This window comes from Eumetopias jubatus, unplaced genomic scaffold, assembly GCF_037043125.1.
Source record: "Eumetopias jubatus isolate StellerSeaLion01/CBP00866 unplaced genomic scaffold, mEumJub1_p1.0 scaffold_8, whole genome shotgun sequence".
Taxonomy (NCBI): Eukaryota; Metazoa; Chordata; class Mammalia; order Carnivora; family Otariidae; genus Eumetopias; species Eumetopias jubatus.
In genome coordinates this window covers 43,991,926-44,005,601 of record NW_028274814.1, presented here as the reverse complement: position 1 = coordinate 44,005,601, position 13,676 = coordinate 43,991,926, and the positions used below count along the sequence as shown (strand labels likewise).

General features: G+C 49.5%; 1 protein-coding gene across 1 annotated transcript in view; it reads left to right on the top strand.

The window, feature by feature from the left end:
* The window catches only part of VWF (von Willebrand factor), a 136,294-nt gene that overhangs the window by 65,858 nt on the left and 56,760 nt on the right, over positions 1-13,676 (top strand). The window contains exons 17-20 of the mRNA XM_028121141.2: positions 1,278-1,438; positions 8,934-9,037; positions 10,252-10,390; positions 12,756-12,890. Of these exons, the coding sequence (XP_027976942.1) occupies positions 1,278-1,438; positions 8,934-9,037; positions 10,252-10,390; positions 12,756-12,890 (539 nt within the window). The remainder of the gene's footprint in view (positions 1-1,277; positions 1,439-8,933; positions 9,038-10,251; positions 10,391-12,755; positions 12,891-13,676) is intronic.

Genomic DNA, 13,676 nt, shown 5'->3' with positions numbered 1-13,676 from the left:
ACTAAGTCCTTCTGTCCCTCTCTCCGACGGTTGCTTGTGTCACCACCCTCTTGGCCGTTTTCTAGCCTATAGTCCCTGGAAGGTGCTTTTTAAAATTTATTATGTATGTATGTATGTATGTATGTATGTATGTATGTCAGGAAGCTCCTAGAATTCTGTGCAATTTGGAAGGTCCACTTAGTCTTTCAGGGTATCAGCTTCTTAACAAAAGTTTCTGTTTAAAAGTAAGGCTGGAACTTGTCCACAGGAGATAGTAAGTGCTCTATATAGTCAGATATAAATGCTGTGAGGTGCATCTGGGTTTTTGAAAGGAAAGTGCTGTGGCAATCCTCCTGTCATCATTTATTCAGTCATTGTTACCCACCAACTGTCGGGAAGTAGGATACATCCATGTACAAAAGAGACAAAACCCCTGCTTTCAGGGCGCCTGGGTGGCTCAGTCGGTTAAGTGTCTGCCTTCGGCTCAGGTCATGATCTCAGGGTCCTGGGATCGAGTCCCATGTCCCCCTGCTCAGTGGGGAGCCTGCTTCTCCCTCTGCCTCTGCCTCTCCTCCTGCTTGTGCTTGCTCTCTCTCTTTCTCTCTCTAATAAATAAATAAAGTCTTAAAAAAAACCCCTGCTTTCATGGAACATATATTCTGGTATTCTAGTGGGGGTGGTGGGCAATGAACAAATAAGTAAAATAGATAGTATATCAGAAGGTAGCATTAGAGGTGATCAGATGGAGGATGACAAAGCAGAGACGGCAGGGAGGAGTGTGGAGAGACAGAGGGTAGCAAATTGAAACAGAACAAATGGAGTGGACAGTGGCTGGGCAGAGGATGACATGGAAGCAAAGTCCACCTTAAAGATTTTGTGGCTAAATTAGTTGTGACCATTTTATGAACGGTCCAGCTGGGGCCCACAAAGTTTCCTTTTTAGCACCCAAACAGAGGTCCTTTAAAGCCTAGGTCTGGGCATTTCCACAGTACATCCTGATTTAATGCAACCTGCTGCGGTAGGTTCAAGGTGAATGAGGAGCGGGCTGACGTGGGGATGCAGAGGGCAGGAGGGATGCCTTCGACGTAGGCAAAGGTCAGGGGCCCAGACGAGTAGATGAGGCGGCCATCCAGTCTCACAGGGGGATCCTGGCTCAGGGCGAGGCCCACTGGAGCACCTGATCCCAGGGAGTGGGCGGCTGGGTCTGTCGAAGCAAGTGGCTGCCCCGGGGGGTGGGGGGACCAAGGACAGTGTGGACGGGAGATGCATCGACTCTTTTACTTTCTTCTACCTCCAAGGCAAAAGGAGCCTGTCCTGCCGGCCTCCCATGGTCAAGTTGGTGTGTCCTGCTGATAACCCGAGAGCTGAAGGGCTCGAGTGTGCCAAAACCTGCCAGAACTATGACCTGCAGTGCATGAGCACAGGCTGCGTCTCTGGCTGCCTCTGCCCCCCGGGCATGGTAAGCCACCGGAGCCACAGAGGGTGGGCAGCCTTGCATTTCCCTGTGGGCTAAGCAGCGGGGAGGTGGCTTGGGAGCAGAGAGAGGAAGAAACAGGAGCTGAGCAAGAATGGTAACGGGGCGGAGGTGGTGATGGGGGCACGGGTGGGGGACTTCTTCCAGTCTTCTGTGGCTGACTCAGCCACCACAGCCGGGAAGGGAGATGGTGGGAAAGGGTCTGGACTCCATCCTGATGAAATCCGACAAAAACACAGGAACTTCGTGCACAGATGTGCCACAGGAAGCAGAGCGAGTATTTCCAGAAAATACTTACCATGAAAACAGGTATTTCCCTTGGAATTTTCCCAAGGGCTGCTGCATTCCCCATATGAAGAGGAGAGGGCACACATATATTTGCATATTATTTGCATATATGCGTAGAACTTTCTATCGCAAGAGAAGATGTTGATTGATGTTGCTGCCGCTTCACCAGCAAGGACCAGCCCCAGTCTCTTCCCCTCATTGAGTCTGGTTTTCCTCATCTGTGAAGTGAGTCACGAGGTCCTGGCCAGTTCTTAACAGACACACAGCCTGTGGCTAGCAGTGTCTGGGATGACTTGCATCGTCCAAGGCATGCTGGGTTGCCACCACCTGGTTCTAGATGGCTGCTGGTGCGGGGCCCAGGCTCCTTACCTCCCTGCCAAGCCTGCATGTGGCCCAGTTTTGTACACATATATTACTGTTATCCCCCTACCCGCAGTGAAAGTTACCCACCGTCAACGAGGGTCCAGAAGCAGGTGTCTGCGGTAGCCTAACGCTTTGTCTCAGTGTCTGTACCATTCCTCTCACTTCGCCTCATCACAAAGGCATTTTATCCTCTCACATCATCACCAGAAGAAGGGTGAGCGGGTAGAGTAAGATACTTAGAGAGACCACATCCATATCCCTTTTCTTATGGTATAGTGTTATAATTGTTTTAGTTATTGCTGTTAATCTCTTATGTGCCTGATTTACAAATTAAACTTTATCATAGGAATGGGTGTATAGGGAAAAAAACAGCATATATGGGGCTTGGTCCTATCTGCGATTTTAAGCATCTACTGGGGGTGTTGAAATGTGTCCCTGTGGATAAGGGGGCGGGGATGACTGCATACATAGGTTATTCTTGTCACCCTGAAGGATGTAACTTCTGGGTTTTTCTGTTTCAAAAGCATCATGTCTTCTTGCTTTCCTTGAATCTGATTCCCCAATACCCACCCAAAGTGAGTAGTGTGGGGCTGGGGCAGGGGTTGTAGAGGCCAAAACAGGAGGGGGCAGGATGGCTCTCCTATATGACTGTACAGGGCGTGAGTGATGCCCAGGCCTTGGCTTGAGGGGCGGGGTCCTGGGCCGTGGGAGCTGCCAATATCCTGCAGAGGGAACTGGGACCCACCACCGATGGCCCTCAGGCAGGCTGCGCGTTGGGGTTTGTGCAGGGCACTCGATTTATCTCCTTCCCCTCCAGCCCTCCTCCAAGACAGAGAGACTAGCTCTTCATTCTCCCGGGGATCTTCCCCTCTGCCTTAGTCTCTGACAATTCTGAACTGTCTTTTCTAATGGAGGAGCTAGAGATTGGCCTGGGAGCACCCCCACCTGGAAGGTCTTGTTTGGTGCCTTCGCAGGAGGGGGCCATTCAAGGAGGCTAAATAAGGAGGACAGACTCAGAGCTGGCTAGGGGCAAGAAAAATAGGATGGGGGAGAGGAAGATTCTGTATTGCTCTTTTTACCCTGAGGGCCTCTTATTTGACTGTCCTTTCACTGTACCTGGAGGAGAAATTCTCCAGACATCAGAGAAGCCTCTGGCAAGAAAAGGGGCATCACTCAGGGGATTATGTCGGCATCAGAGACTCTTAGATAAACCTTTTTTTTTTTTTCAATGAAGTAAACAGGACAGATCATCTTAGATAACAACCACAACAGCTGCATCATGGTCCCAAATCCCCAGTGGAGAGTGAGACCTCATGCATAGGATGTGGGCACACCATCAGGAGCTCCCTGGCATTCCCAAAGTGCTTGGCGCGCACTCTGAGGACAGTCTTTAGGTATCTGTCATACGATGAGGTGACTCTAACCTCAACCGCAGGGGATTCTAAGCTCAAAAGCTCAGAGTGGAAGAGGTTGGGTTCTTTTTACAACTGCTTCATTAGGATGCCGATGGAGGTGCAAATCGTTGAGGCCGGATTCAGCAGAGCAGAGAAGTCCGTGATGTATGAGGTGCTCAGTGTGCAGGCTACTGCACCAGACACGTATTCCTGGCCGCAGCGCAAAGACAAAGGAGCTGTTTGGGCCCGCAGTGTAGACATCCTACCGAGGGGTGTTTCTCGGTGCGGCCTGTCCCCAGGGAGAGGTGTGAGGATGTGGCATGGGACCGAGGGTTTGGGGGAAGAGGTTGGGGATTCTTCATTCTGTGCACTTGAGCGGGGGCCAGGATGGGGTAGGGTGGGGGAGGAGCTCTTTGCTGGGGGGCAGATCTAGGGGAGCAGAAAGAGCACTTGAGTAGGAACAGGGTAGGGGGCCGAGCTCTCTGTTCAGGCTTCACTTGCCCTTGGGTGAGCGTTTGTTCTTTTTCTGAGCCTCAGTTGCCTTATCTGTGACATGGGCACATAATTCTTGTTCTGTCTTCATCACGTGTTGGCTGCGGGCCCAAAGGGGTTGTAGGTGAAAGTGCTTACAGAATCATAGGGATAGCTTTAATTCTTTTCGTAAATAATCAAGGCTCAGTCTCAGAGGCTCTGCTGACCTCCTTCTGTCCACAGGAGAGATCCGTGAAGGGCCTATTTTCTTACATTTTCGATCTGTCATGGACCAAAGCTTTTGTAAATACAATAGAAACAAATGATCGGAAAAAAAGAAACAAAAAGCAAGGACATACAAAATATGAGCCTCCCCCCATTTTTATTAGATTCAGATGTGATGTATTACTCAGGCCAATTGCCGTATGATTGTCCCAGCACCTAATCCTTTTACGTACTCACATCATCACAGACCGGCACTGGCCAGGGGACCACGCTTTGAGCAGCACTGCTCTTGGTTGAGGACTGCCTCTCCCCATATAAGGAAGGCATCACTCAGCGTCCACTGTAAGGCCAGCAGGAACTGTCTGAAAATGTTGGGAATGGATTGGGGGTCCCTCCTCTTTGCAGTTTGTGCCAGGCCTGGCACATGCTGAGAGATGGGGTTTCCTGGCCACTTCATCTGCTCCTTCTGCTGGTGCAGAGGTCTCCTTGAATGGAACAAAGTCGGGGGGATGCCTTCGATATGTGGCCAGTGCCGCCCTCCCTGATAAATGGTTGGTGGAGAGGCTGCATGGAAAAGGCACTGACTTGGAGTTCCGTCCTTCCGGGTGTGAATCCTGACTCCTGACATTTACTTAACGGAGTGGCAAGTCATTGAGTCTGATTTTTCTCATCTGTAAAACTGTGTTAGGAGGGCGGTTGGGAGGACTGGCGGTGACAGTGGCAGGGCCATGGAAGTCGCTTAATAAGTGGTACTTTGATGACCGCTGTTAGAAGCTTGGGGAGGAAAACCATGAATCATATTATGAACGGAGAGATGCTATAGGAAATCAGCACACACTGGGAGCAATTTTAAGACCTCAGTGTCCACATTCGGAGGCCCATGAGATCAATCAAATAAGGGGGTTGCTTTAGAAAAATTTCTGTCTTTTTCTTTAGTTCAAAAATTGAGTGAATTTGCCTTTGTTAGAATATTACCCACTTTTACCACGAGGTGACAGCAAAGCACAACCCACTGCCTAGCTCACTCATTCCAGCCACCCTGTTAATTCTCTTCAGGAACGGTATTCATTGGTGAAGTGAGAAGCCCTAAGGACTCATGATTTCTGCCCCTTCTATCACATGGGAGTCTGAAGAAAGAAAGGAACCAGAACCACTCAAGGCTACATAGTTCTATAGTGGAAATCCTGGTTTCCTGAGTCCCAGACTGGGCTCTTTCAGCCCTATTTGCCTCCCTCCCTCCAGCGAGGTGGTCGTGGAAAGTGTGGCACCCCTGTTTGGGGGACTCTCACTTACCCTCTGAAATCTAGTAGTGACACTTTCCTAGCTGGTACCTAGTTCAGCTGCTACGAGGAAGCCCTTGGCCGCTGGGAAACATTGTTCATCTCTCTGGTCCTTTGATGCCTGGTTTTCTCACTGACCCAATATGAAGAATAAAAAGACTCTGGCATTGCTTTTTTGAAATGTGGAGTTTGGGGCTCTGGGGCCCATCCAGGGTGGGCCTCACATGTGGGCACTGTAAATCCTATGAGATGTAATTTTAAAAGGCCCCACAGCCTTTCTGTCTCAAAAATATCTCTGACTCCTTATATGATTGGTCACCTAATCAGATTTACTGACATATAATGAGCACAAATTCATTTTGGTTAACAAGAGTTTTAGAAAGCTTACAGACTTATAAATCCTCATAGGAAGTCATTCGCCCCTTAGTATGAATTATTGAATGAGATTCTTTCCTCCTTAACAAACATCTAGTTGAAGTCAGCTGCGTGGAGCTGGAAGTGTTGATGGGGTAGGGAGAATGAACAGAGGATAGTTGGAAGTCAAAAAAGATTTTGGAGAATGGGCTGGTATGGTGTTCATGCATGGGGGCTGGGGGGCGGGGGGGAAGATGGGGCCTTTTCAGAGAAGAGTAAAAAAACCAATTTTTTTCTACTTCATAATTTTTCTTGGAGCTGTCCAAGACCTAGTACCATGTTCTTGGCGTGAACCATTCTTCCTCAAGATGTCCCAAGTTGATGAATAGTGACAACGATTTCTGCCTGTTCTCTTCTGAAGTCTTGGAAGGGCACTTGTTAACTTTATCTTATTCTTCTGGTGTCCCAAAGGGACAAACGCTAGGCAGAGACGGTTCTCTTCATTTTGAACATGATGTTCAAGCGATGTTTCCCAGTTGGGGACTGCTATCCTGGCTTACCCCACGTGTCCGCCCGGTCCTCCTCTGGATCCTGTTCATCCCCAGTGTTGTGCCTTTATTTTTCTATCTCCAGGGATTTTTTTTTTTTTTTTAATGCTTTAGGACTCTCTGGGTTTTTTTGGCTGGGCTTGTGTTATTTGATCTTCTCTCCCAAGTCGGAGCCAGTACTGAGGTGAGGCCTGGAAACCCTCTTCTTTCCTTTTAAGGTTATGCTTGGTCCCTCTCCAGCTGTCACTTACGGATCGAACCCCACACCCCTGTTGTCTATAGCAGTTCTCCCCCAGTACCAAGTCTATTTTAATACTGTAATCCATCAATGAGTCAGGGCAGAGAGGAGCCATGTGGTTTGTCAGTGAGAGCGCAGGAGGAGGAAATGGGAGCTGCCCAGTGGTGGCATTATCTCATGACCAAGCTGGGTTGAAGTTTATGTCTATTGGAGGGGGGCTGGGATTCATCCCTGGGCTGGGGGAGGGCCACCTGAGCCATGGGTGTGCAGGACTTTTTGTCAATGGGCTGAATATCCTGGCTAGAGGTAAAAACAGCCAGCATGCAGACCAAGAGGTGTGGGAGCCTCCACTCAGCCTGCTCGAAGGAGAAGGTGTAGTTCATGTTCTGCTGAGGTGAGCTGAGGTGAGCTGAGGTGAGCTGAGGTGAGGTGAGGTGAGGTGAGCAGGGCTCTGTCTCCTGGAATCCATCCCTGTGCATCACTTTTGTCTCACATAATGTTTCCAATAAAGAGACTTATTGTCTGGTCTCCATCGGTGGTAGGTGTGGGTGTTGGAGAGCTCGCTGAGCTTCCCCAGCAGATGCAGTGGTCATTCTAGGAGTAGCCATTAAGTGGCAGGCCACGGACTTAAGTCAGAGCTGATGAAGCTTGAGGGTGGGGGATATGTGGGAATGAACCCTAATTGTGACAGCTTATGAAGGCTGTGGTAGAGAGACACTGGTCGCCCACTCCCTGTGCCTCCCAATCTGCCATCTTCCCTACTGGGCGCCTAAGCTCATTGTCTTCTGAGAACGGGACATGGCGGACCTGCCTCTTCCTCATTCTCTGTGCTCCAACACTCCCCCTTGACTTAGGTGTTGAGGACTTAGGGTTGGGTGAAGGTGGTGGTTAAGCAATGGAGGCTATTCTTCCCATCCCTTCCCCAAACACACACACACACACACACACACACACACACACACACACACACACACACACACTACTTTAGCCTCTGGTCCCTGACACAAAAGCCCTTTGTTCAGGCCAAGACTGCCCTGTCCCCAGGGCTTTGTCTGGTTCCAAGCCCTGGGAACTCAGGCTTGTCTGAGTAGTGACTGGAGCATATGGATCCTGACATACCAGGAGCTTCTCACCCCTTAGGTAGCTCTGGCACCAAAGTGCCATGGTCCCTCCACCTGAGGGTGACCCAGGGTTCTTTTCAATCACCTATATTAGGCCACGCCAGAGCAGATGTCCAGGGCTGCCTCTTGGGTGGAAGCATGTCTACACACTGGGGTCAGAGTGGGTTTGGACAGCTCTTCTGGAGCCCACTGGGGCTGGTCTTACCTCTTTTGTCCCTCTGGGCCCTACAGACCTGGAGAGTATAACATGCTCACATAGTGCTTTCTTTGTGGGCGGAAGTCAGGGAAGCAGAGCATAACCCTGTGGAGGGTGTCAGAATCTCGGGGGACTGGGTGAGGAGTGGGCTTGCGGGCTTGAACAAGCCCCCAGACTCTGGCTTTGGTCCATCCCTGTCTATGGCCAATATGCAGCCTTCACCCCCAGCATATTAAATGCATTTAAATTTTATTAAATATATCATCCATCTTTCCTGTTGTAAACATAATACAGGCTCATTGATGAACATTTGGGAAAAAACTTTAAAAACCAAAGAAGAAAATAAAATTCCTCTATTCCTCTATCGCTTGGATTTGGATTTGGATGGAACTTCTGTATTTCTTTCTAGTCTTTTTTTGACATTGTGTGTGTGTATAGTTTTCATATATATATATATATATATATATGTAGTTTTATGATTGGGACCATATGTATGTACAGTTTTCCCTGTTTAAAAAATGAACAGCATCAATATCTCTCACAGCATTTAAGAGTCTTCCAAAGGGCGCTTCCACTAGCTCCAGAGCACACTGCTACCTGGAGATTCCTTAATAGAGTTCATGAATTTCCTATTGTCGAACACTTGGTTGTTTCCATTTTTTGCAATGATAAATGATTCTACGTTAACCTTTGTCCCTAAGTCTATTTCCTTTGGAGAAATGCTCTGCGTGGAATTACTGTGTCTAAGATATGCGCATTCCAGGGGCTTCGGCCACAGGTTACCAGTCTCCACCATGGTCCCAGCAGGGTATGAGGGCAAAGGGTGAACGGAGTGTCTCCACCTGAGCGGTGGGGAGGGGGTCCATGTGGATGGGTGTGCGTGTTTGCCAAGCCCCAGCCTGTGCATGGGTTCCCTGGCCCGGCCTGTGGCCTAGGCTGTCTTCCTAGCAGGGCTTTAGATCACACTATGGCCCCCAAGACATTTGGCTTCCTTTCCCTTAGGTGCGACATGAGAACAAGTGTGTGGCTCTGGAAAGGTGTCCCTGTTTTCACCAAGGCAGAGAATATGCCCCAGGAGAAACCGTGAAAATTGACTGCAACACTTGGTGAGCCCCTGGGAGAGGCTTGCCTGGGGACTGAGCCGTTGGGGTGGGGTGAGCAGGAGTGGGGACACAGGGACGAACACAGCCACAGGGCCTCTGGCACTTGCCTCCAGCACCCTGGGGGAACATGGTTATTCTTTTCCTTTTCTCTGTGCCTCTGTTTCTCTATCTGTAAAGTGGGGGAGAATCTGTGTCCTCACCTGTGCTGACCCTGCATAGACAGTCTCCCGGGAGAGTAGTGTTTCCAAGAAGGACCTTAGCCCATATGGGTCATTGCATGTGTGACCAAGCTGCCAAAAGGCATGGGCTTTGGAGGGTCCCTCTCTGGACTCATACTGTCCTCTAAGCATACTGCAACTGTCCTTGTAATGGCATGGTTCAAAAAAGACCTTCGGAGGGTGGCTGGTTTTCTTCTTCTCTGTGGCCACCCTTCGCTGGCCCTTTGCTCTGCTCACTCATCATGCCATGACTTCTGGGCTGTGCACAGATTCAGGGGAAGGCCCGCGTGGACAGCGGTGGAAAGGGCTGGGACCTGGAAGGGGCTTAGCTGTCTCTCATGCCTGAGGTCTGAGCTTACCACCTCTGATGCACAGAATGGGCTTCCTGATGTCAGCTCTGGTTACAGGGTGGTGGGGGATGGGTGCTGTGGCAGTTGGCAAATCACTGTAGATTTAAACAGAGCTATGTACACACAAAACCTCTCCTGGCAGAAGTTGATGGTTGATCACTGTTTTCCCAGCTCAGAACTTTCCTTCTGTTGTGTCTAGTTCTCCCCGTTCACCTCAGAGGGCTCTCAACCTCAGTGTCTCTGTTCTGTAGAGATCCCATGGCCATGCTCAGCAACTTCCAGGGAGGCTGAACTTCAGCAAATTCATAGCAGGGGGTCGTCAGAGCATCTGGGCTTCTTCCCCTGGCTTCCTGATGCCCTTGGGGGACGTGTTTGCTTCTTTGCTTCACTTTTCCCCCTTGTAACAGGAGAGCAGCGTGGCTTCCCTCTCTCCTCCTTGGCCTTGTGCTCTAAAAATGTGACCGTTTATGACTGCAAACTGCCTTCCCACATCCACACCCCACAGGTCCTTCACTTCTAGAGGCTTCCTGGAGGGTTGGGTGGCACCCCACAGCAATCTGTTCCTTCACTGCCTCTCGTTCCCCAATGCCCCGAAGAGCCCCCCACACCACAGTACCCAGCTGGTCATCCTGGCCATTACTGTTCCTAGCGTCTGTCGGGACCGGAAGTGGAACTGCACGGACCACGTGTGTGATGCCACGTGCTCTGCCATCGGCATGGCACACTACCTCACCTTCGACGGGCTCAAATACCTGTTCCCTGGGGAGTGCCAGTACGTCCTGGTGCAGGTGAGAGTGAGGGAGGGCGGGGGTGCTGTCTGTCTCTCGGAGGGGCCGGGAGGTGCTGACTGCCCTCTGGAGGGTTTCTGGGTCAGATTCTGCTGTTACGTCTGTAGAGAGAGTACTGGGGCTGATTTCTACGGCAGCAATTTTCCAGCCTGTAAAAGAGGGGCCTGAAATTCAGAGCAATGGTCCATTTTCCTTCAGCTGACCCGGAGACTTACAAGAACAGGGCAGAAGCTCCTTTGTTGACTGGGATGGGTGTGGGGGCAAGGCGACCACCAGCCCAAGTTAGCACCCACATGGAGTTAGAAAATTGCATCGGTTCCTTTTGGCAGACACAGCCTGTCAGGACGCACAGTGGGGAGGGCAGCCCAGGCTAGACTGAGCCCCCCCCCCCCCCCACTAGTGCCCTGGTGAACGGCCCAGGAGAAGACAGTTGGAATAATCCCTGGAGTCGGCTTCCCGCCCTATGATCCTATTGTCCGCCATTTCCATTTCTAACCTAGTCCAGTTCAGAAGAGCAGGGACACAGAAAAGTCATATTGCCCAGGAAATCCTAGCTGGTGAGTAAGGGCACCGGCCCCTCTGCCTCCCTCTCCCCACCGTGTGGACTCCTGTAAGCTCCTCTTGCTGGTTGACACCAAAGTGAGTAAGCAAGGAGGTATGAGTGCTTTTCTCATGAGGGATGAGACAACTTGACTGTGAAGCTTTAAACAAATGTGGTCTCTCTGTCTCCATTCTCGGGAGGAGTGGTAGGAGCTTGGCGTGGTCGAAAGTGAGGACCACAAACCCGTAGGAGCCTCAGCCCCGGAGAAAGAGCTGTGGGGCCCCATGAGTCAGGCAGTGAGGATGCCTGAGCATGCATGTCTGCAGGGCATGCTGAGAGTGGGGCGGAACCAGCAGCAGTGCCGAGCAGCTGTGCACAGAGCATGCTGGATGTGAGCAATAGAACCAACTCACCGAGCCTCTATCTCCCATGCCCCAGTGTGGCCCCAGAGAGGCATGCAGTGTACTGGGGGAGACAGGGCATGTACATCATGACATGGTTTTACTGACACTTATGAACCTGGCGTGTATTCTGCTCTAGAGCTTTGCTACAGATTATATATGGCAGCCCGTCTTTTGATTATCTGCTGCCCAACCTTCGTAGCAAAAGATGAGGTGACACCAGCCCTAGAACTCAACCACCCAGCCAATTTCAAATATGAGCATCCAGAAAACATGACTAGACTAATTCAGTGCCATGAGAAGCAGCTGGCCAGATCTATTGCTCCCCAGCTTTTCCCCTGCCCAACCAAAGCTTTCCTAAGTGGGCCAGTTTTAGAGTCTCTTTCAAATTGTGCTTCTCTGTGGGTTGCTTGTTTTCCTTCATAGCCAGTCCTGCTGTCCGTTTTGATACTTTGTCCTGGATCCTCCCTTTTCTCCCTTCTTCCTTATCAAGACTTGACTCTTTTTTAGCCAAATCTCAGCGGATGACAAGAACCATGTATAAAGCATCTGTACCTTTGTTCCCTCGTTTACCTTCACAATCCCATTAACTCAACACAGACCCATTTAACTTAATCCCAGTATGGGCTGATTCTGTCTTTTAGAGGGGCAGACTGTAGGTGTGCATGTGTCTGTGGGGGGGGGGGGGTGTCCGAGAGGTAAGTGACTTGCTCAATGTATCTAATAAGTGGCAGAAGCAAGGCTCACACCTTTTCCTGAGTGTCTTTTTTTTTTTTTCTCCTGTCATACCACAGCAATAGTCACCATGGGGAGGTATTTGCTAGAAACGTGTCTCTCCTTCCTTAATTTTCTATGCAACTGACCAGCAAGGACCAGCACTTCTTTATCCTCTATTCCCAACCAGAGGTGGTAGCTCAGCACCATGGAGCTGTGTCAAATGACCTTTGGTTACATTTCTGGGCCAGTAGTCCAGAGGGATTCAACCAGAATTGAGAGCCACAAAGTGCCAATGTGGTCAAACTGTCCTAGTTAGCTGGGTAAGACTAAGCACTGACAGGTTCTAGGTAGGGGCCTTTAGGCTGATATGTTCAGCAAAGCATACCACAGGCCACTTCCCCCTCTCCCTCTCTCCCTCCTTCTCTTCCTCATGCTTGCATTCTGGTTCATATGTAATGGCTGAAGATGATAAACCTGTCCTTTCTCTTCCTACCCCCATCTCATTCTCTTTCCCTTTCAATTTCATTCTCTCTGTCTCTCCGTCTCACACACGCACGCACACGCGCACACACACACACACGTGCATGGAATGGTAACATCCTTTAACACGTATCCTTCGATGGTCTGAGATGATGAGATACCCATCTTCTGATCTGGGGAGAGGTAGCAGAGGTAATATTTCTCTCCTGGCACCCCCTTTCTCCAGGATTACTGTGACAGTAACCCTGGGACCTTCCGGATCCTGATGGGGAACGAGGGGTGCAGCTACCCTTCAGTGAAATGCAAGAAGCGGGTCACCATCCTGGTGGAAGGAGGAGAGATTGAGCTGTTTGATGGGGAGGTGAGTGCCAGCCTTATCCCCTCCACCCTCATACCCCCTTTGTTCTTCTGTCAGCTGATTAAGGGCAGGTATCAAGCATTGTTTAGAACTTGTGTGATGGAATATTGTACAGCCATTAAAGAGCATGAGGTAGAGCTGTATCATGTGACCTTGACATAATCTATGAGAAGAACAAGTTGCAGATGACTATGGATAACGCAATCCCATTTTAATAAAATGAAGTACGGAGATGTGTGTGGAGAAGAACATGTAACTATATCTGCCAAAGAATAGTGCTTACCTCTGGAGGGTGGAGTGGGGATTGGAGGGCAGGAGGCCTTTCCCTTTCATATATGTATCTATATATTAAGTGTATAGATATAAATATACACACATATTATATATACACATATCAGTATACACACACATACATGTACACACACGTGTATGCACCATACACACAACACACACAGATCACACCCACACATGCACACACACAACACACACATGCGCACATTCAACATACATGTGACATACAGATATACCACATGTGCATACACATACACGTACACAGGTAATATATGTGTGCATATGTACATACACATAGTATATAAGTAGCATGTATACATATATCATATACCATATACACATATATGCATAATATAAACACAGATCACATATACACATACATATCTACACATCTATCACACACATGTATATCACATGTACACGTGTACACACACATACACACGTGTGCACATGTGATTCGTACATATATAATATATATACAAATATACACATCAATCA